At 39.8% G+C, this 25106-nt stretch overlaps 1 protein-coding gene across 10 annotated transcripts in view; it reads left to right on the plus strand.

Moving 5' to 3' along the window:
* sox6 (SRY-box transcription factor 6) overlaps positions 1-25106 on the plus strand; it is a 158598-nt gene that overhangs the window by 77761 nt on the left and 55731 nt on the right. For all 10 annotated transcript variants that reach the window (XM_088077263.1, XM_042483805.2, XM_042484184.2 and 7 more), the window contains 2 exons: positions 9046-9218; positions 11437-11505. In XM_088077263.1, coding sequence (XP_087933389.1) covers positions 9046-9218; positions 11437-11505 — 242 coding nt within the window. The remainder of the gene's footprint in view (positions 1-9045; positions 9219-11436; positions 11506-25106) is intronic.

Below are 25106 nucleotides of genomic sequence, written 5' to 3' on the forward strand. Positions count from 1 at the left end.
CATCAGAGATTTTGCTTTCAAAGTCTGCAACCAACCATTTAGCTCTTACACATGACACATCTATAATTATAGCTTATTGTCATGTGGGTGTTTGGTGACATAATGCACTACTTCCGAGGTAAAGACGTTTTTTAGGTTGTGGAGTCAGGAGAGACAAGCGCAATAATCCAGGAGAGGCGGTGTGCTTAAACCAGACATGCAGAATGGTGTTATTAAGGGTTAATGATCTCAAATCTCCATCTGCTTTTTCTTCTCTGCTGTTAGGGCTTAGCATCAGCAGAGGCAGGCAAAAAGGAGAGTTTGCAAGGGAGCATTAGTGGCGGATTTCTTTTCAGCAGTCAATTCCAGAGCTAACTGTTTGTTTTCATACCTGAGCTTAGCTGTCAATCTGCAGGAACGATGAAGGAGGGAGATGAAATCTCCTGAACAAAACCACAGAGCAAGAAAGGGAGGCCGGCTGGAAGGGCTCCAAACCACAGAAAGTAGCAGATAATAGGAGGCAATGTGGAGGGAGGAGTGCAAGAGAAAAAGATTTTAGACGTGGATACTTAGACTTGGCATTTATAATTATACACCTCAAAGAGATTTTTCTCTTTAAAACATGCAAAGCCCCCGTTCTTCACATGATTTAGGACATTTATAATCCCATACATTATTGTACTGTGTGTGTGTGTGTATATACACTCAGAGATTGTGTCAAATGCATACACATATAGTACACAGTGTCCTGGGGCAGATAAGGTTGCTCTCTGTTGCACGCTCGCTATGTGCAGGGTCTTTGAGCCTCGTACTCAACAGAGCTGTTTAAGTTTCCCTGCTGAGTGCCAGTTTCCCGGACCCCCGTTGGGAGAAAAAAAAAAAAAGCAAAATGCTCAAGCATTTACTCAAACTGAAGGAAAATATGTGGTTACTAAATTGAAACACAAGCTGTATTCATTCTCTTGGAATTTGCAAAAAAAAAAAAAAATCAAAATAAGAAAAAAAGCTTAACATTGTACACTGGCGTTGAAATGGCAGCTTGAATTCTGAAGCAGAAAAATCGGGGCTCTTGCACTGTCACAATCAATTTGAGAATGGTGTCAACATGACAGTGGTCGAGTGCACACAGACAGTCCTGTGGCAGGCAGATAAGTGGAAGCTCTTTAGGAGGAGAACACAGGGCAGGGCAGGGCGGCAGCTGAGACTGATTTGATGCTGGCCCTACCTGTGCTGGCTTTGCTCCTGCACAGACAGAAAGGAGTCCACTGTGTGAACACAGAGCCCATATTGTTCAGCCATGTGGGCTAGCTTCAAAACATTATTATTCACTTTAAAATGTAACTTTATTCCTAATGGTTTCCATAGAGTGAGGCTGGGCTGCCACTGGAGATGCAAAGCACAATATCTGTGCACACATTTCCCAGTGACACTGACGTATATAGCTTCAGAAACAAGCAGCCAAAGAATTGTGCTTATACAACATACTATATATACTATAAATATTATGTATATTATATTTACCCAAACATACAAAAACATTCACACAAACAGTATCTGTCCAGTTGCTCCAGTCAAAAATGCCTCAGTTAGCATTTTCTCCACAACACTTCAGTCAACTGTTTGCCCTGTGCACTCAGGTGAAATATGAGCCACAGTAAATCATTATTCCTCAGGCCACATTTGCCAGATGAATGTATGAGAGTGTTGGACTGTGTGTTTTTCTCCTCTAATGAATTGAGGAATTTAGCTTGTGGCAATGGAGGTAAAAAAGGAAGTGCTGTGCTTGTGTGTGTGTGTGTGTGTGTGTGTGTGTGTGTGTGTGTGTGTGTGGGAAGAGCGAGAGATAGAGAGAGTTCCCTGTTTGTGTTTTGGATTCTATTCCAGTGGTTTGTCATGGTTTGTTCAACTATCTCAATTTTAAAGTTGTATAATACATTTCAAACAAGTGTTACTTGTGTTTTCGTTTGAAGCGAATGTAAAGCATTTGCAGAACTGCCAAAAACACACCTGTCATTTATGAAAAGGACACTCCCGTGAAATATTCATCAGCTTTCCCCCAGCAAAGCAAACAGTGTCCTCACAGCCATCAAAAGCTGCTGAAGGGCTGACCTGTGTTAATACTGCGTCAAGATGTAAACAAATACATTATTCAGATTAGTGTTGCAACGGGTTGAGATTCTCAGGGTACAATAATAGTTACAGAAAATATTGTGGTTTTGTGGTAAACCTTATACCACTATTATTGTTGTCAGGTACAGTGACCCTTTAATGAAATGAAAAAAAAATCCAGCTGGAAAGATTCTTTATTATAATTTGAACTTAAAACCATCAAAACAAATATATGTAAAAAGTTTCCCCTTTGAGAAAAAAATAATGTATCCAATCCAGTTGCATTTCCTTTTCAATAACATAGATAAGCAAATGAAGGAATTGAAATTGAAATTGAAATTTTAGGGACTGTCACAAAAGTGCAAGCCTAATTGCCAAGTGAGATTTCTATTCTTTTCTTTTTTTTAATTATTTTCAAGGTCTTAATGTTGGGTTAAAGCAAAAATAAGTGTTCTGGGTTTGTAACATCACAGAAAGGTGTGTTGTGAACCACTGAGCTGAATAATAGTGATTAAATTTTTAAAAAAAAATAGGCCGTAGGCCTATGCTCTTCTCTGAAATGCCAAAAAACGAGTTGCTGCAATATGACAGACTTTTTTCAGCAGCTACCTCAGTAACACAGTACACACATCCCAAGCCGATTCAGCCGCTGAGCAGCGACAGACTCTCATCCAGCGGCTAACATTAGCCAAAGCACATTACCACGGCACACGGGCCGGGTAGCCAATTCAGGCTGAAAGTGTGTGAATGCCGGCTATTTTTCTTGTTTATAAGATTGTGGCATTGAACAGAACTGTTTTTTGTGGATTTATTAGACTGAAAGAGCTGCAAGGGTTCGTGCAACGTAAAAAATTTCACTGAAACAATACTGATGCTATGCGCTGTAATGTTTTTAAATAGTAGAGAAGGGGTTAGGTTAAGGATGACTCCGGTGTGAGATTGAGCCATGATTTCAGGCCCACTCGAAAAATGAAAGAGACATGAAAATGATTAAACAGTCTAACAACACTGTAATCAGTCTGTTCAATTTATCAAGTATTTTCTGACATGCATAATGTGCTAAGGAAAAAACATCACACATTTTATTTTATCTGGACTTTAAAGAAAAATGATGTATTATAGCCCAAATAAATTCTGACTTTTTTTCCAGTGTTAAATCTTCCCACTCTTTTCCCATTATTCAGATCATCACAGCTATATATTCAGTATAGACTTGCTTCTCCTAAAGGAAGGGTTCAAATACTAATCAGCTACTGGCAGCTTAACTTACACATATACATACAAGAAGTATAAATAGCTGCAGAAAAAATATATTAAATAGAAAATGAAGCCATCTAAAGGACATCCAACAACTTTCAACAGAGAGCTAAGTACTCTAAAGATGACAACCATCTTGACAGCTTGAGAACTGAGCAGGTTTATACACTTTGTAAATATCTGCACTGGTCTCGGCTGCCTTTGGTTCCTGTTCAGCTATTTCACTCTGTCACTTGTGATCTGGATTAAAACCAGACAAAACACAGGCATTGTTGATACACTTATCCATCAAACACAACAGTCGAAAAGTCTTTTGAAAGACCTCTTCTGCACAGTCCAAGGAATCAAGTACATTCTTCTTTAATTATCAGCTGCATAGGTAAGGCCGATGAATAGATCTGTGAAAAGAATGAGATAACGTCTAACTCCTAATTCACCTCCAAGGTTTTGCAGACAGTACGCTGTTGCCTTGATCACTATCTTGCAGGCTTTAAGCGCTTTGTATGAGAGGGACCTTGAACACTTTTTTATTTTAAGGGCACAGGGGTCAGACTCATCTCCATGAAGGCCACCAGAGATGAATAGAGGGATTGTAGACAATCTTTGTTTTCTTGTAATCTTTGCTATATGCTGCCTCGCATACATACCACACCCCGCATGCTGCCAGGATCTCTGGTTTATCGCACTGTATTATAAAGTCAAAGAACGATGTATTCAATTACTGAAAGACCAGAAGTAAAGTTTCTGCGCTCAGTTTTTTTTGTCTTCAGAGTGAATTTCAGGGTCACTGGCATTCCCCCGTGGAGTAATATGTTCAGGTCGAGCGTCTATCTTGGCTTTGATGAAGTACCTTGTCCAGTGTCATGGATAGACAGTGAAGTGCTGGAGCTTTTACATTAGCATAATTATACTGGAGAGTGAAGCTTCCTCTATCATCAAAATATTAGTCTCCATCAGTTTTCGGCATGAACAGCAAAACCACAGTAGATGAAGTGTGCTTTTATTAATAACCTCTCCATATCCCAATCAGAGCGTTTATTTAAAAAATCGTCTGCGGAGCCATTTAAATGATTTTAATTCTGTAAAAGTGTCCTAAAATCACATCTGTCGATACTCAAACTATATGCATGGGCACATACAGACATATAGATATACTGTAAGAAAATTAGAATAACAGATTGCCATTACTAAGTAAAAAGCTGTTACAACTCACTCAAGTACACAAATTTAAGTAGTTTTTAAAAATTTGAGAAAGCTCTGACTTTTTTTTCAACAAGATGATGGACCAGTACAAAATAAGTTCATGCCATATAGAAAGCGTAGGGACTGACAATCCTTGCTGCCAGTGGATGACATGTGCTTGTGAGTCATTGCTCATGCTTGTTAATGGGGTTTTATTGGCAAGATTAACAGCTTTTATATCATGGCAGAGGCAGCAAGCCAGGTAAAACAGCTGTTGCTCATATTGTCTTGGTTGTAGGGCATGGAGACGCGTTAACACCATATTACTGGAAACACATATGGCCTTGTAGCAATACTGAGCGAGTGTATGTAGTAGTTAAAAGCAAAGGGGTGCCATAAAATTTACTCTTGTTATTCTAGTTTGGTTTTCTGCCAATCGAGATTCTCAATATGACTGCAGACCACAAGATAAAATGTTTAGATCGCATTCAATATCGTGAATTTCACACAAAGATTGGCTTCATGCTTTTGTCAAAGCAGTTTCATGGGTTTCGAAAAAGGTCCGTGGGCAGAAAAATCATTCTATTTTGAACACTAAAGAAGGTACCAATAGATGCCATTTGCTGCGACTCTATTGGCTCTTTGTGTTTTTCCACAGAAAGAGTGGACAAAGGGTCAGATGACCGCAGAGTTCACACACGTGTGCATTTACTCAGAGGCATGTACCTTTTATCGATCGGAGCGGCACACATCTGTGCACACTCATGTCCACATTCACACACACTTCAGGAGGGAGCAGAAAGAGAGCGCCTCAGCACGCAAGGCATTCAAGCAATGTGCGATCTGTGGGTACAGCTTGGTACAATCGGAGCATTTAGACAAGTCTTAATTTACTTCGGATGGGTTCGCAGCATATGGAAGCATCCACAATAGCTGACTGATAGAGAGACAAAGAAATTCCAGTCCTCTCGCGCTAAAAAACTCAATTCAGATGTGGTCATAATGGCTCAGCTGTCTTAACCAAAGGAAGGGAAGAGAATAGGGTGCCTTGTGATTTTCCCCCTTTTCACCCTCACCCTCCCTCGCTTTTCTTCTTTTTTTTGTGCCTGAATCTTTTATCTGTGTTATTCACTCGGGACTCTTCAAAGTAACAAGCCTCCTTCTTTTTCCCCGGTACTGGACTTGGAACCCAAATTAGAGACTGCTTGATTAGAGCAGAGAGGAGGGAGCCAAGAGAGAGGGAGATGTGGGTATTGGACAGAACAAATCGCACCCCTACAAAGTGCCTTTTATCCAAAGACCCCAAGGCTCAAATACCCCCATCCCTCCCCAAGCAACCATGGCTCTGCTTGTTTTCCTCTTATCATTTATTTAGTCACCCGTCGTTGATGTTTTCTGCCCTACTTTGTGATGTTTAAAAGAGGCAGGAATCTCAAAAAGGTGAACGCTGAATGGGCTGAAACTGAACAACACCGCTTTACTGTCTCCTCCTCCTATGTGTCAATCCCTAAAGTTAACACGGTGGCCTGAGAGAGAGGAAAAAAAAACGAGAAAAGTGCCAGCACAGCTTGACCGTTCACTCCTGGGATCCTCTTCCTGTGTCAGGCTGGTATTGTGCTACTGAGCTTCAGTCGTCTAACAGGAGGATGTCACAACATGTTAGGTCTGGGCCGACTGCTGGGGTTTATGTAGCGCCAAGGCATCTCTGGGCTGTCTGTCTGCCATCGGAAGCGCAATGTGAGGAGACATGTTAACGGGCAGACCCCAGCCCCACCGCTGTTAAAAGCCATGCAATATGCAGGAAACGGCCTCTTTTGTCAGCAGGCTGGTCAGACACAGACCACGACTCTCCTCTTCTGCACCACCCAATAAAAGTTTTATCTGCATTTTAAAGCTGATCCATAATTTAAAGCAGGAAGAAAGAGATTTTTACACTAACCAAGCAACAAAAAACATATGCGCTTGATTTTCTGCTGAGCTTTGTACAGTCTCAAAGGTGAAATTGTTTCATATTTAGATGGTGAAAGTTGTGTTAAAATGTTTAGCATTCTTCATTATGTGGTTCAAATTGTGAAATAAAAATCAATGGCCCCTTGTTTTCATGTCATTTATTATTTATTTTTATTTAACTATATATATTTTTGATTTTTTCAACAATTATCACTGTTGTTTGTATTATTATCTACTTTTTTATTCCTTTAACTGATTTATTTATTGTATTTATTTATATTATTATTATTATCATCAATTAAGTTATTTATTTGCTCCCCTATCCGTTTACTTTTAAGGGGTCTGCATTGGGTTGAATGTTTGTGAATGACTGAAAAACTTAAAAATAAAGTCTAGAAAAAATGTTCAGCATTCACCAATAATCAGATTTTTTTTAATTTCAGCACTTGATAAAAACAAAAAAGACAGAAAAGTGGTGAATAATTAAGAATAAAATTAGGGAAGGCCCAAACAGCAGCAAAGAGGGCAATTTAGACTTCCCACAATTCAGCTCAGCATCAAAACAATGGGCCCTCTGTTAGTATTCTTTTAGTGTCCGGGCAGGACCGAGCTCTCCACACTCAGACTACTCCATCAGATCCTTCTGTAGACCCTCAGTCCCACCGCACATTCACAAACACAAACTATATGTGCTGCACATTCCAGTTTGTCCATTTTAGCATTTTTTTCACAGTGTTGACACTGTGAAAAAAAACTAGTGAGTGATCATCAGAAATGTGTAATTAGGCAGGCTGAGAGGGCGTCATTGAGTCCAGATGTTTAGTTCCCAACTCAAGGTCATTTAGCCTTGAAGCCTGATGGCCGTCATCTTCATCTGGATAATGATTTACTCTTTCTTTCCTTTCTTCCTCTTTTTCTTTATTTCCTTTTTTATTCCCCCCCTCCAACCTACGACAGTATTGATAGCCGTGATTTATCGTGACGACTGATACATCTTGCTACTGACCTGAAAAGGCAGCTCCTTCATGAACACAGCAAAGGTTAATAAAATTGGTGCTGATTGTATCAATTTTACAGATAAGCCATTCACAACAAGTGTAGTCGGGTGAATAAGAAGTCAATTCAGGCCTTGGAAACTGCACGCAGGCCCAATGAATAGCTGCTTTTAGGTGCTTTTTTTTTGCGTTAGGAGGATAAATGGAGAATTGCAGCTCTCTTCCACAGCAGGCAGCGGAGGCAGAGCGAGGCGAACCGAGGTTCAGACAAGCCTGCCAGTAAATTGCCCTGAATGGGTTCTGGAGGTTGACAAGCCCTATTAAGACAAACGGCTTTCCTCATCGGAGAGATAAAATAAATCAGGTGTTTAGTCAAATTAAAATAGTTTGAGTGGAGAGGGCCCCTGGGAGCTCTCGGAGAAACTCAAGACAGATGTGGCCAGAGACGAGAGGAAGACACCCAGGAAGGAATTCAGCTCCCGCTGGCCTCAGGCCAGACTTCACTGTACTGTTATCTGGATCGCCATACTTTTATCCTTCTCTCTCTCACTCACTGTCTTTCCCTCTCTGTCTCCTCTGTCGGTTTTTCCCATCTCTTTTTTTGCATGTTCTCCCCGATCAGCTTGTCACACAGGAGTGCAGTGGGAGGAGAGTGAGTTACTGTCTAGCCTCTCACTGGCAATTATGTTGGCGGTGTAAGTCAATGGTAGGATCACTTAGCATTGATTAGGCGGAGGGAGAGAGCAGTGCAGCGGAGCCGCTCTCTCTATCACACACTGTGTGGACATGTGACTGTAGAGAGAGGAACAAGCCTATTGGTCTGTCATTGCTTTTCTTTGTCAAGTATGCATACAGTTGCACAGATAATAAAATAGTGTTTTCTCTATAACGATGATTATCATTGTGTAATAGAGCATATTTGTGTTGTGCACACTCTCTTGAGCAATGCTTTCAGTAGTATGTAAGGAGGTCCTCCTCAATTGGTTGCTCGAGTGGCCATAAAATGAAAAACTGTAGTTTTGAGGTTAACACTGACTCTCAACACGTTCTTTATATTCACCCCTGGTAGTATGAGCTGCCATCTCAGTTTGACAGCTCCCCGCAGCTCTTTGTCTATCGGCCGGGAACAATTCTTTCCCTTACTTCCTGTGAACGCTGTGAACACCAGCTACAGTAAATAGATAACTGCAGGCTGTGTGTGACCTTAACACTTTCTAGTGTGTTCACTGCAGTTGGTTTCTGCCTGTGTGGTTGTCTTTGTACGATTTACTGTGTATAGCCCTATAGCACAATATGATGATCGGCGTGTGCAGCATGGTGTCTTTTCTATATTTAGCATTATATACTGACCAATGCTTTCTGCTGCTTTGCTTTTCTTTCTTTTTTTTTTTTTTACAGAAGCCACCACCCTTCAGTCATTTCTACTATGAAACCTTTTCTGCTTGTTTATGGGTTGTTGTTTTTTTTAAAGGCATGCATAACACATACCTGTGTTGTATCTCAGGGTCCCCACCTTGTGTTTATTCTTTCCACTCCTAACGCCACTCTCCTTTTCTCTCTCTTCCCTCACTAGGTACTCCAGAGAGCTTGGCAGAAAAGGAACATCAGCTCTCCACAATGATCACCCAGCTGATCAGCCTGCGAGAGCAGCTTCTGGCTGCCCATGATGAACAGAAGAAGCTTGCTGCCTCACAAATGGAGAAACAGAGGCAGCAAATGGAGTTAGCTCGTCAGCAGCAGGAGCAGGTAACTGCTCACTGTTTCCTTTACTCACACTCACAGTGTCTCTATTTGTCTGTTTTTCTTTTTTAATAGTCTTTTTTACCCCCTCACCATGACCCTTTTATCATTGTCTCTTTTTTGTCTTTCTGTCTTTTTTTGTATTTTTTTCTCTTTCATTTTTCTATCTTTCTATCCCTTTTCTCTTTCTTTCCATCTCTATTTTTTGTCTTTCTTTCTCTCTCTTCTCTCTTTGTGTGTGTCCTTGAGTGGAGGTTGGGTTTCATGGAGATGACTGGAGAGACGCTTTTCCTATTGGTGTTATTTCAATAAATAATGTCAAAAGTCAGTTTTTCTCTTTTTTCTTTTCTTCTATTTTTTGGTCTTCCTTTCTTTTTCATCATTCTTTTTTTTAAATTCCCTTTCCTCCTATTTGAAAACATTAGTCCCCTCTCCTCATTTAATCTTGTTTACTTTATTTCCCATTTCATCTCTATAATAAACTCCATTAAATGAATTCTTAACAAACTGTCACTTGACTCTATTTCATATTAAATTTCATGCCTGAAATATGCCAATAAAATTTCGCTCCTCGGTAGGAATTTGGAATAATATTAGATTTAAGAGATGTAATATTCTATATTACCTCGGATATTTCGGTCATGCTCTCTCGCCCACATTTGTGCTGCGTGGTAGGAAAAATGTTATTATGACTTGTACTAACAAATGAGAGGGAATGTGTGAATTAAACGTTATATTAAACATGGAAGTCCTCTATATCTTATAAATCGACTCCTATTAGAACAAGCCTGGCATTAGATTTGCAGCACAAATCAGGCCAATGAGCCATATTGTACAAATCAGCAAATTAGCAGAGGCCATGAAGTGTGTTAATGTCTGGGAAGAAATAAGGACACAAACTATCCACACGGGCGACACTTTTATTATCACCAGCCACCCTAATGGCAATGAGTCAATTATCAGCGCGGAGTTCACTCAGAGTTTTCTCAGCACACTCTCAGACCTTCCTGTGGTAAATGAAGAGATAGACGATATACCTTGGAGTGATGCATTTGGTCATAGTACACTAATAATACATTAACAGTATTGATTTCTTTTTCAATCAATGCTGTTCATTTGCAAACCACACTCAACTCTGTAAGGCTTTGTGGACATTGCAGCACAAATGAACAGCGATCTGAGATTTTTTTTTTTTTATTTGATCTTATTTCAAAATGGAAGAATATTAATAAAATGGAAGAGAGAGAGAGAGAGGGAGCCCGCTGAGAGCCAGAATGTCATCAAGCCATCAAGATGCAACACAGTAATTAACTGTTGACACTCGTGAGGAAGCCAGCACAAATTAATCTTGACACATTTGCAGACGACCGATATCTTACAGTGAACACTTTGTAATTATATTTAAAAATGAAAATTAAATGACACTTAAAACTAGGTTGTCATGCTCAATGAAGTGGGCATGTAGAAAAAGGGGGACTGCTGGGATTAGAAGGATTGCGGTGGGGCTGCTCGTCATTCAGGGGCAGCAGGGACCTCTGTCACCCGTTACACCACTGCACCAGTTATCTCAGTCATAACTGTGTTCATTTGTCCTGTAAATCATTTATTCTCTTTTACCACTAATTTTGACTGTGCAGTTCAACACAGTTCATTTCATGTCAGTTTAGAAAATTGAAAATGTATTTTTATCAGATTTTCATGGAATTTGGTTAAAAAAACCATATTTAAAAAATAAAAATAATAAAGGACAAAAATAATGTTAATACTAATGTTCCTAAAAATGTTCTATTTTTTTAAAAAACTTTTGTAGTTTATTCTTTTTGTCATTTAACAAGCCTACGAACTGAAACTTTACAAGACGGGTCCATATTAGCAAAATAAATAAATTAAATACAGAAAATAAATATAAAGAAAAAAAACTTAAATAAATGACACATTATGGTGAAGTGATTCATACCTAATGTCCCAAATTTAGAAATTTGTCCACAGTTTTTACCCAAATGCAACCACTATTATTTTAACATATTGGAATACACTGTAATAGACCTGGACAGCATTTAGGAGCAGCAGCTCTAGTGTTGTGCCTCCAGTTGTACTGCAGTTCCTACATAATGTTAACTACAGAAAAAAGAGAACAAAAGTATCACATGATCTTAGTTCCTATTCTTCTTCATTCCAGTTTAACCAGGAATCATTTAATTTCCCTTCTCCTGTTTCCAACCAGATTGCAAGACAACAGCAGCAGCTTCTGCAGCAGCAGCACAAAATCAACCTCCTCCAGCAACAGATCCAGGTCAGTCAAAGTGTTTCTGTTGGCCCTCTTAACACTCACTTCTTCTATGTTCATGATTACTACAACATTTCTTCCTCCTCAGTCTACAACCGCTGTTACTACGAGCCACATGTCTGAGCTGAGTAGCACAGATCAATAAAATTAAACATAAAAGTAAATATGATTGCCAACTTCTGTTAGCCTCTCCTTCTTATCCTTTTCTTCTTTTTAAAAAATTGCATGCCTTTTTATCTTTAATTTTTGTGTCACACTAACATTCATCACTCTCATCAAATGTTAATTGCCTGTTGGTAATCGGGAGGGCTTTAAAATATGGAGGAGAATAATTAGCACATCTTAATGAACAAAAAAAAAGGGAGGGGGTGTGGGGTAACAACAGCTAATGAGTCCTGTTGATGGAGAAGAGCCTGGAGGTGGGGGACATGAAAGAGGCTGGTAAATGCCTCTGAAGCAAGCCGGTCCCAGAAGGGCAATGTGGCATGCTTTCACCTAGAAGAGCAAGTGAAACTTACATTGTCATTGTGCTGTTTTTCTTGTAGTTCTTACATTTGTGTTTGTACTAGTTTTTGACTGTGCCAGACATTCTCATTAGTGTTTGATGTTTTTGTGCGCCTTGTGAGTGCAGTAGTGAAAGACCACCCAGGCAGCGTTTAACTGGACATGGTGAGACAGTACAGGGTTATCCAGGGATGGTCACTGGCAGTGGTCAAGGCTGTGAGCCTGGCTGCCTGTGTGCAGCTAACGTTATCCTGCTGGGTGTGCTCAGTGTCAGGCACGTCCTTCTCCGTTAACCTCCTCCTCCTCTGCTTGTTCTTTTTACTGACAACTCCCCATCTTTCCTTTCATTTTCCCTTTATTTCTACCTCTTCAAACATTTACTCTCAACAAATTGCTCCCCCAACACCATTTAGTACTCCTCACAGGAGAGACAATTTGTTTTTTTCTTTGCTAATAAGAAATTTGTGCTAATGAGGCATCAGGTTGTTCTTTTGAAACACTTTGGCGAAGAAACTTCTGGTTCCAAACATCGAGTAACACAGCAACTCGATTTACAGCCAGGACATGCCTCTTCAAAAAGTTCTTTACGAGAGAAAGTCCGTACTGTCAATATGTTCTTGCGAAGCCACACGCCTGGACCTTTCACTTCCACAGTGGACAGTCTATTAGTATAATAATTCCAGTGAAGAGAAGCACAGAGCGCAACACTCTGTCTAGAAAACACTCTAAAATGAAGTACCTTATACACTACTGAGGGGCTAGTATTACTCATATCATGGAGGGCCCTTTACTTATGCTCATTGAGCATAAGGGCACAGCCCTAATGCATCTCACTTTTAAAGGCCCTTGCTTTCATCACAAAGTTAAAGGCAAATGATACCTGAAAATTCCCCTTGATGCATAGTTTTGAGAGAGGGTTGGGGGGTTGAGTGTGTATGGGAATGCACTTCTAAATATCCATTTCAAACACTTGAACAGAGATACAAGTAAAGTCTTTTCTTGCAGAGCCCAGTTAGCCAGCTTCTCCCTCGACCAAATGTGCCACAGATCTTCCCTGATAAAAAAAAAAAGGCCACATCCACAATTAAACAAAAGAGTCCAATGGTCCGACCATCTGTTCCAAGGCCCATCAGCCTCTGCGGCATGATGCAGACAGAACGCCACCCAAAAACAAACACAGAACGCTCTCAACACTTCAAATAAGTTTGAACCTGAGCAACACGGAGTATGTTTACATGCACACTAATAGTCCATTATTACTGCAATATTATAGTATTCTGAATTCGATACGGTTCATGTCAACAGCATATTCCATTTGGATATTCCAAATTGGGCCTTTCTCCAAATATATCTTTCTTCGATTAAGACGTGGGATATTCTGGTATAACTTCAGATTTAATAGCATTATTTGGGCATGAACCCATACTGAATCTGCATCTCAGTTGAGATTAAGACTTGGCCTCTTGTCTGTTTACATCAGCTCAATGAGTTGTCATGGATATGTTGTACAGTGTGATAAACGACACCTTACGATGCGTTATTGGAGTATGCACGGCTGCATGTAAACGGGAATGTTAGCAGAATAATAACACTTTTTTTTGTAATTTTATCAACATCAAGTTCTTTAAAGTAGAGGATGTACCTTCTCCTTTAACCTAGTTCCTCCAAATATCCACTGCGGTGACGGCCACTCCTCTCAAGTTGGAGCAGATAAAAGAGAGTCAGGGGCAAGTTAGTGAAGCATTTTTGCCACTCTGTTTTCATTACTGCTGCCTCTTAAAAATGCCCTGGACATTTTAATATATAACAGCTTTGACTTAATTAGTTCTGTAAACAAGCCTCCAGCCTGTATGTCACAGACTTAAAGAAAAGTGGTGAGCAGTGTTGGGGGATTGAGTTACTCTGCTGTTAGAATGGAGAGCACTAAACTTTATTGGAGACCCCAGTGGCCATCAAAGTCCTTCTGTTTTGGCTTCAGGGAGAAAACCAAGAGTGAGCCGAAGCTAAGGTCTCGTATTGATGATGTAACTGATCACATCAGTGGACATTGTAAACTGTCCAAACAATAAAACCATAGGAACTGCAGGCGGAGATTGTTGTTTGCACGCTATCTGTGTTCTTTCAGGGGGTGTCTGCATGTAGACTGAAGGGAATCTGTCAGAAGTGTGTAGTTTTAGAGGTTTAGTTCGCGAGGTCTGGAGCGTGGCAGCATGCAGTTTAATCAAGCTTCCCTTTTGAATAGCCATCTCTCTCTTTTTATCCTTTCCCATCATTGCTACAAGAGAGGGGTAGAGATTTAGTCTTTGTCCTTCGGGATTACAATGTCACTTGTTTTAAGATAGCAGATGTTTTGATTGCAGTGTTAGGGGCTTATCAAAAGTTAAAGCTCAAGGCTTTGTGTGTTTTCCCCTTAGCTTGTTTGTATTTCTTCAGTCCATCCTCGCTGTTGAAATCGTCTTGGCACTAATTCAATCCCAGGATGAGATTAACTCTTGAGTTGATTTAGTTGAACATTTGAAACGCCAGCAAGACACATGTGGCAATTAAACATATATATTAGCAGAAAACTGCTTTACCTCATAAGTTCCTTATTTTTCTGTGTGTATATATATAAAATAATAATGAGCACTGTTCTTTTTTTCACTCAGGCGCACTGAGCATTATTTGAGTTTCCTCTTCATGGCTTTCTGTCTCATAATCACACCCACTTTGTGCTGATCCTAATGGATGAGAAGTTGCAGCAAATGAGCAGCTAAACAGCATCACATTGATCATGTTGACTTGATTGGCTAGAATATACTTTTATGTGCGTTTTCTCGCTACATGGCAATATAAGACGAGATGTGTGTTACTCTTTCTGCACATTAAATAAAATAAGGAGATGTGGAGCTTGAATGTTGGGTTAGATTTTCCCGTTGTCCATCATTTCAATTGACGGGGTTGTCATATTCTATTATTACCCATCAGTTTAATTTGATTTTTTTAAGCTAAAGAGATGTATTTAACAACATTCACTTTTCATTCACTGATTTTCAGTATTTAACCCTTAATACGGAGAAAAAATGTATAGATTATGTATTTATAAACAGGGGAGTAGTGCTATTTGTTTAAGCGCAGGATCTACCTATGAAGGGCGCGTATGTGTGAATGCACATGTTAAGTTTAAGTAAAATTTACATACAAAAGTCAGCTTTAATGACATTTTGCTGCCTTTTTATATATAACAGCTATAAACTGAGAAAAAATTGTTTAAGTCACCATGCTGCTCAAAGGCTACAACTGGCAGCTACCGGCAACCTTTAAGGTGGAACTTCTTCTTGCATGTTACTTAATGCATAAATCTAGTCTTGAATTCAATCAACACAGCTTAAATGCCAATATGCCAACCATTCTATTTGTTTTATTGCCTTTTTTTGCATGACACAGGTTTTACTGATGAATTGATCTTCAGCAGCTTAAAAAAATGAATATGAATTTCAACCGATTTATGTGAACTGCAAATATTCTTTTTCTTTAATTGGTGAAAAAAGTGATGGATCATCCTTCTGATGCACTACAGCAGCACTACGCTCCTGTTTATGAGGGCATGGCGTGAAAAGGTGAACAGAAACATGCGTTGACATTTTGCAATATTATATACTTTATATATTTAGATATGTATATACTTTTTATAATATAAGCTACATTGCAGTGTGATTTTTCTATCTATATACATATACATACGTATATAGATATACATATAGGTTTTATTTCTTTATCATGCGAGATGGAGATGTGTATGTTCTATGTTTAGATGTCTCCTGTTGTTGCATTTGATTGTGAAGGTAGCAGCAGTATAAAGCCATTTCTGTAAGGATTAATAAAGTTTCTACCTACCAACAACAACAGATGAACCAATCTGTAGAGATATAGCCTACCAGTGCTATGCCTTAAAGCCAGCTGGACAATGAGGTCATGTATTTGAGATCAAAGATAATACTAGACAATAACTAATTAATATTCACATGCCACCAACTGGACAAGGGTGTGAAAGTTACAGTAGATTGTGCTCAATGCTCTAATCTGTCAAAATGATGAACGGCCTGCAGATTTTTCCATTATTGTTAAACAAATTCAGTCAATGAAGGACAATATTTGGTTAACACAACCTCTGTTGCTCTATGAAACCCAAGTGATAGTGTTGCCGATAATGCAGCAAGCACCCGTCCCCTCACCTCTCACATGGTAATGACCCCAGTTGATGCATTCCTCAAGGATGGGTCTGTTATGCTACAAACCATGGTCTGACTCTCACACACAGATACTCAAACACATGCACAGAGGCAATCGTGTACAGTACACAGGCACACAGGGACCCACGCATTGATACACACATCAAGAGAATAAATATTGGCAGAAAGGTCAGGGTGAACTTTATCTTCACAAACAGGCTGGAGAAAACAGAGCTCCCCAGATGAAACAGAGGAACACTTTTAAGCCCAAATATTTAATTTATTTTTATCCATTTAAACTATCACAATATCATGACATCAACATTTGTCATTGGCTGTGGCATTGACATGCCAGCCCTGAGTACACCGTGAGACCCAAGATCTGAGAGATAATGCATTTCTATGGAGGCCATTGTCTACCATGTTGTTTACACACATGTTTTGGAAACCTTAAATGATCTGTTCATCAAGCAGGTCTGGTTGTATTTATCTCCCTTTGACCTTCCATTGCCTTCCCTATACATGGCCTAGCGTCTAATTCCAAACTCACTGCATGTACACACATTATCTGCGCCTCTACATCCTACCTTTGACCTTATGTCCACAAATACACAAACACACATACAGGATGTGTGTATCCTTTCCATTTAAAAAGAGACGCCAGAGATTAAAAGAGACCAGTATATTGTTGTCCACTGCGCACTTCAAAGTCTTAGAGGCTCTCTCACATGTGTCTTTAATGGTGTAAAGAAACAGTGGGGGACATGAGGCCGTCCAGTGTTTAGATGCTAAAGGTCCTGAGATTAAAGATGAAATTCAATTACAGCAGCATTTAGCTGCCCACAGTTTAAACATGGACAATCCAGCATGGCATATATTTTAAGATGAGAGAACAACAGACAGACAGATATGTGGTCTGCAAACATCTATAGATCTATGGTAATTCTTCACAGGGGAAGAGGTACTTATTTTCTTTACCACTACTTTTAACACAGACAAAGCTACTGTTTATTTTCAGTGAATATATATTTTAGAAGTAGAAAAAAATCTGGACAGAAGTGTGTTTCAGTCAGTAGCACATGGATTTCCCATTTCCCTCTTTTACAAAGAAACCAGAGAATTCACAAGGGAAGTTCTGTTAAACTGTATTCAGTGAATCTGCCCAGTTAATGATGGCTGTTGCTTTAGTTTGAACCAAAAGAAATTGATATATAAATTGTAATAGCAAATGATCTATTTATTGCTCCCTCAACAATGCCATCTATCCAGTTCTGTACATTTTGGCAGAAGTTTAAGTTCTCTGGAAACATCTGTATTAGCTTTGCAAATCAGGATTTTATGTGCAGATGTGGTCAAGATTTGTCAAGCTAGATTTGAGACATCAGTCACGCCTCACATCCAGCTTGACCTGCAGCTTTCATTGAGTCATTCCACAAATTCTCAATAAAATCCAGCCCCTGCTTTAGCTGCGCCACTGAGAGACTTTCACATTCTTGTTGTGATGCCATCCCAGTGTGATTCAGCTGTACGCTCAGGATGTTTGGGATCACAGTCCCGTTGCAACCCAAATCAAATCAATGTAAGGTCTTGGTCACTAAAAAACAGTTGCCCCCTAATAACTGGCCTTCATTAGCCTGTATTAACTGTTGACTCACAAGCCTGTGAGACTGTTATTATTTCTATGCAGAACCTTCTAGCTAAGCATTAAATGTTTCTATTTCTTTTCTAGTGCTGAACATCTAAACAGATCTCCCAGTATCAAATGACAGTAAAAAAAAAAAAGGTCAAATTGGTGTTCAGCCTGAATGTTAAATTGGCTTTACTGGTTTGTAATCATGTCTTTGTTATAATAAAAAGGAATATGCATGCTATGCAATGCAGTAATTTAATGCACTGATTCTGTTTGGTTACCAATTTAGAGAAGCAAAGGCCCCCAAACTACAACATTATGGTAAATATTTTAAATCAGTCAGATGAGTTTAAATAAACACAGGGCTGTATGGTAATTGCACAAAGATAATAGCGCTAATTTGTGTATTCTCAGATGCTTTTGTTGTCTCCCTGACACAAATGATTTTCTCAGTGTGAGACTCTTATTAATGCACTGGCAAAAAAGAAAAAAAAAAAGCACAAAAATAGACATTGTTAAAGAGAATGTGTAAGTCCCCCAATTAGCACAGCTAGATTGGAACTGTTAGCATGATAATAAGAGAATAATAGAGCAGGGAAATGATCGTGTGTGTGTGTGAGGGTGCGCCTGTGTTTAAGTGTGCTGCAGTGTGCACACGCGTGTCTGTGTGGGTGCTGCTCTGCCAGTGCTTTCCCTTGTGTTGAAGAGCTCTGTGTTCGCCTGCTAGTAGGATTATGTGGGGGCATTAACAGCCTAGTCAGACGGGCTTGGCTCTCGCCCAGGGAGGCTCAGTCCAGCATGTTCATCCTCCATTTAAGGAGACTGTTAGCTGATGAAGATGTGCACATGCAAGACTGAAGATAAAAGAAAGCAGTGACCTGACTCATTAGCCCCTGTGATTTAGTATATTGACACTTGGATACAAATAATTCCATTTAGTGGACTCTATCGGTGGGGAGGGAGGGATCAATTTAATTAGTTATGAAATGTGACTTGGTATCAGGAAGCAGAAGAAATGCTGACGTTAAACAAAGTCTTGTGCAATTTAAACAATAAAGCAATCGCTGCCCTGTTAAAACTTAATGATGCACACAAAGGTGTAATAGACACAACCTCAGCAGCAGCAGTGATGGTTTGCAAATGAAGCAAAGTGGATGAACAGTTGGTATATAATGCCATTTGTCTGTTAAAACAAAGGCTTGCTTTACAAACATTAACAGTAGATGCTGTTTGAATGGTTTGGGGTCTGTGGGTTTTGCCCCATTAGGTGATGATGCTGTCCGGTTTTTGTGGATGGAATGCACCATTTATTTAACACAAGTACGCAGTGTTAAGTCACTGTACACAATGTAGGGCTAAATTGTACTGCTTTAAACCAGGGGTCTTTAAAGTTTTTACGCCAAGGACCCCTTAGTGTGAAGAGAGATGGTGCAGAAATCCCCCTGTGTAAAATTGGGTTGCATATTAAACTGGGCCTACAAAAACATGTAGGGAAATACTATGATATTAAAATAATAATTATTGGCAGATTCATATATTTATTCACCATGTTTGTTTACAAGGTGGACAGTTTTTAAGAGTGTTTTGTTTTATAATTTACAAAATAATTTATTGTGACTCACAAGAATATCCGTACACTTGAAATAACAACAATGCTAATTGGCTGATGTGTTCAAATCATAAGTAATGATTAACTAATTTGTTCACATCGCCGGTAGGGACACATGCAAACTTGCGTTTCCCAGGATAGCACAAGGAGGTTCAAAAGAGGAGAAGTCACGGTCTCGGTCTCAAACGACATCACGCTACTGGGGTACAACACGTGCAGTGAAACCTGGTCTGCAGTTGCCAAAAAGAGTCAATAGCTGCTGAAAAGAACAAAAAGGTCTGTTTATTGTCTTTCATTACAAATGCTTTCTCTATGCAAAGGACGTACTGTTTATCCACCAACATCAGTTTTAGAGTACCCACAAATTTTGCCATGCTGAGCACACATAAGGAGGCAAAAAATATAAATAAACAGAGCACCTGAGTGGACATCATACCTATATTTCCTCACCAATCCCACTCCTCTTGCCTTAACCATACCAATCCAACCATCGAAGGCAATGAGTTCTAGCCAATAGGGAGAGCAGGGCGGGTCATTCCTTCACTATCATTGAAAACACAAATTTGTGTGCCGCACAGTGATGGAGCATTAGCTATAACATGATTGCATGAGGATTCATGGATAACAGCCTATTATCAGTGTTGTGCACTATTTCTTAAATGTTTTTAAGAGTACGCCAATTTAAATAGGTTGAATTCATGTATATGTGTATTTTCAGACATTTTAATTTTTGATTTTTTTTTTTTTTAAACTTAAAGCTTCAATTCAATTACCAGAGACTGTTTTGGCATCCCCCCTGCAGTAACTCTGAGGCCCTGTAGTGAGCGTGGACCCCCTGTAGTTAAGAACTGGATTTGGAAATAATTTGGTCAAAGTGTAACCACGGATCCCTGGCTTCATAGTGTCTATTTAGAGGCAGTCAAATAAACATTTGCTTGTAATGTGTTTTTGCCAGTGAGGCAGGGATGTAGACAAATATAGGTCCATTATTGCTGTAAATTACACAATAAAGCCATGCTTTTGTGTAACTGGCCTTTGTATTCAGACACCTCAGCAGTTTAAGCAGCAATAATTAAGAGGCTCTGTCTGAGAGGTGCCACATGAACGGCTGTAATGTGTGAAATCACACCTGAGGGTATACTTAAAATTAGTCACCTGAGGGGTTTGTAAAGCGGCTGTGGGACGGTTTAATTTGTAACACAAACTTGCAGCGTTTAATCAGTTTTCACAAGTGATAAGAATAACCGAGACAAGACAGGGGATTACCTTGCATATGGGAATGGGAATTTGCCTTTCAAATAAACCACATCACTAAATAATCCTGATAACTGATCATGCTTTCTGTACATACATATATATACTGAATGAGGCACCTTTATGTTCTGTCTGAAAATCACCATAAAGCACCTGTTCAGAGCCACACACACCCTCCCTGGATGAAGGCAGAGCGCCTACACTTAACATCCATTGTATCCCGAACCCTCGCAAGGAAAATATCAGTTGAGGGAGAACACATCCTCCAGTGTGATGTTGATTTAGTTTCCTCTCCCTCTCTGCATGGACTGTGTTTTCTCTGCTAATGTTGTGCAAACTGTTTTGTCTTTGCGTTGGCTTTGCGTGGCCATCGTCCTCAGCAGTGGGCACTCTCACTGGGAAAAGGAGCTGCATTAATGGGCTCTACTGTGTACGGGCAGCCGGCAGGGAGAAAGGGGCGCGTGTTTTCTTAGGGCTGGGGTGGCAAAGCAAAGCATTCAGCCCATGGCCGACGCAAAAAAAGGAGCTTTTTGTTTTTGGGGCGGAGGAGAGTCCAAGCATTCCCCAACAGAACACAATGAATGAGCTTTTTTGTCCTGCAGTTTTCCATTAAAACAACTGTAGAATTTTTTGTTTGTTTTTCCATATCTCAGTTCTTTGACACCTTTTATATTGCACATTACCCTAATTGAATTGCTTATTCTTAATTTAACCTTAACAGTATTTTTTAAACAAGTCATCATATTGCCCCTCTTCTTTCATCTTTTACAAAATCATCATTAGGTGATGATATATGAGCACATTTCAAAGTCTCAACACACTTGTCTGTCTAAAAAAGTTGTCCCTCCTGACAGGCATGCTTGCTGCTGAACAACAGAATGGGCTCTGTTGTTATGTGCGGCCCCAGCAGCTGGGAGGTAATAGTGAAGACAGAGCCTCAGTCTATGACTGGAGGAAGGGACAGAGGGGGAAAACCCAGCTGTAGTGCGGACAATACTATTACCAATACCATTAAGTCTATAATAGAAAAAAGAAAGAAAAAAATTACAATTTTATATATATATATATATATACACACACACACACACACACACACACAATTCCTTTGTACAACACAAAATGGTTAAAAGTGGACACCATTTATGTCCCTCTGCTTTCTCCAAAGTGCTGCAGATGTGATATTTTAAACCTTTACAACCACATTACTTCATAAGCCTCACATAGTTAAATCCCTCTATTTTCCACTCCCCCTGCCCTGTTCACATCACATGCTTGTAGCCGGCTATCTGACCAGCCCGTGTCCAATGTTCTTTGGTACCTCACTCTCCCCCCTGCAATGACAGTCCGAGGCATTTCAGTTATTCCCCATTTCCATACAGCAAGGATGTATATGCAGGATAATGATGCCGGCCCCAAGCCCACTTGTGCGTTTGTTTATGTCTGTTCTCTTCTTTCCCATCATAACACATGCTGTTTGAGGGAGTCCCTGTGGATTTGGCCAGTTCACTGCAAACTTGAATTTTAGGGCCAGACCTTGAAAAAAAAATCTTACATTCCCCCAAAAACGAGCTAAAATTCTTTACTGAATTTGCTGTTTAAAAAAAAACAGTATCTTAAGGCTGTATGCAGGACTGTGTTGCTTTGTGCATAGAATTGTGGACATATATTTTGTCAGCATGTAGGAAAGCAATATGTTTGACTAAAATCTAATATATATATATATATGTGTGTGTGCTTTTATTGTGTTCAGAATCAAACACACACAGAGCATGAAAACTCTTTGGTCACTTAAACGTACATCAATGAAAAAGCTTTAAAAAAAAAAAAGAAAACAGCTTAAGGTTTGATTTCGATATTGATTTTTTCCCTAAATTTATTTTTTTGATGGATACATTTCAATTCATGATTAGCACAATTTGCTTCATGAAGACAATTTACACAAATCACTCCTCGTGCCTAGAAATGAATGTTTGCATCTTTTTTTTCTTAAAAATTTAAACGTTCTTGCGTGGGCACTGAATGTTATTTATAAATGTGTTTGTTTTACTCATTTCTGCCTATTTTACCATTTTGCCACATACTCGATGTCAAGCTTTTATTATTCTTCCTACAACATTTAATACTGAGACTACATTAAATTTGTTTGCAGAAATCCTGTTAATTCCTGGCAGTGTGTTTAACTAAACAGTAGCCTGCAGTTTTATCCAGAATTCCAAGGAAGTCAGGAGCACGGATGAGATGGAGGAGGGCTGGAGTGGAGGGATTTGGGGTGGGGTGTGTTCAGCGGGTCAGAGGGTTGGACTACGCTGCTTTCAAGCTCCCATCGACTTAATATAGACATATTGGAATGGCTGTTTTCCAAGAAGGCTTGTTTTACTGTGTAAGGAATTAGTGGAACAAGAAGTCATCTATTGGTTATTCCCTCTGGATGCTCTGACCTCACTCAAGTGTCTGGATTTGCTGCACTTTATCCTGAACAGCACATACACACACACACACACACACACACACACACACACACACACACACACACACACACACACACACACACACACACACACAGAGGCATGACTGATGGACAGTGTTACACTCAAACCTGAGCAAACAGTGCCTGCTGTCAGAGTTAAAGCTGCACCCCAACAATTCAGAAAAAAAAATATTATGGGATTTTTTTTCCCAGGCTGGTTGATTTTTGGCTTTATTTTTCTGTCGTTGACTTTTGTAGGGAAGGGTGCAGCGCAACGATTTTAGGAAGGAAGTGAGGAGAAAGGTTGGAGACTTCACCAGGACAAGGGCCCTTTGTTAGTGACCTGAGCCTCTCCGCTGCACTTCCCCTTCCCATCCAGTGTGCCCATTTTTTAGAGCAGACAAGCAGGAATAATGTGCTTCAGTGTAGTTGCCGGTAATATGAGGACCTGACGTCTGGTGCATCAAAGTCTGGTTCAAACCTATTGATCTATTTGTCTGATTACCATTAGCTACAGACAAATCCAAACACCATCACATCTGTGTTCGATCAATGCGTGTGTCTGCCATGAAATGTAACTACGCAGCGCTGTATAATCAGCTGATAAGTGTGTAAAGGAGTAGAAAAAAAAAAAATGTTGATTGTTTCACAAATCCTGAAACAACACAGAGGGATCAACAGCCCAGAAGTGCTTCTTCCACTGAGTGATTTTCCTCCTGGTTAGGCTCCAGTACAGTGTACACCCAGCGGGCTGTGTACACAGTGGCGGGTGTTAAACATATCCTGCTGTCTAGTGTCAGTTTTACTGTGTGTGCTGCTGCTGGGATGTAGCCAGACTCGCCAGCTTCCTCAAGATCACTTTCCCTTTAAATGGATCACAAAAGGTGATTTCCACTCGCACAGCGTTCGGTGTGCAGCTCAGCGGAGAGCAAGGGGGGTACAAAGTGTGAACTATCAGTTCTTACAGCAACAGCTGGAGTCTATCTTCCCTGGGTGAAATTACAGAACCCCTCCTATAGAAAATGTGAAAGAGAAGGTTAGCGAGAGCTGCGGCTCTGACAGCTACTAAAGTGTGGAAGTAATTTTATTAAAATGAGATGTCAGTGAAATGTGAGTCCTCTTCTAAATGATTACTGGTGATTGTGATCTTTTCCTAATGAGAAAGGCGCCTATTATAATCTAAATGATTGTACAGAATTAAGAACATCATCACTTTTAGCTCCTCATACATATTTTTGGCTGCTTGCGGTCATATTGTTGTCAGTATTTTCATAAAATACTTGAAGGGGTTTTACTTTTCACAAGTCTCCTCGAGACAAATGAATGCAGATTATATCCAAGATAAGCACGTGTGTGAGAGCTGTGTTAAAAGGTGTCAAGTAGCAATTAATCAGGATGTTAGACCCAGGATCTCTCAGGTCCTTTCAAGCTAATAATCATGAAACACAGTGACAACGAAGTAGGTGTGTGTCTTTTTTTACCCCTTTAGTCATTTAATCTTGTAAATACAGGCTGATTCGGGCAGTAAAAAACAAAAAAAAACTCTCCTTCACACAGCGCATTGTGGTGCATAGCAAGGAGCAAACTTGAGTGTGGATCAGCGCATGGAAGTGTAAGGGGGTTCAGAGGAAAAGCCAGCAGAGGGGGGGGTTAGGCCTCCTGGGTGCTTTGTAGAAGCTATAACAGACAGTGAGGAACATGGGTGTTGACAGGGGCCCAAGTCAGTGCTGTGATGCCCTGTACATCTCCATTAGCTCTCAGAGTTTTGGAGCTGCTTGCTTGTGTGTTGGAGGTGGATGCCTGCACGTCTAGACAAACAACACTTTTTCTTATTTGCACAAATACTGCATAGCATCACCTGAACTTAACACAAGTTTGTAAAAATAATTTTAAAATGTGAAATTTTTTTAATCTCATAGCTTGTTAAAAAAT

This window comes from Plectropomus leopardus, chromosome 1 (assembly GCF_026936395.1).
Source record: "Plectropomus leopardus strain MGB_pleo_1.0 chromosome 1, ASM2693639v1, whole genome shotgun sequence".
Lineage (NCBI taxonomy): Eukaryota > Metazoa > Chordata > Actinopteri > Perciformes > Serranidae > Plectropomus > Plectropomus leopardus.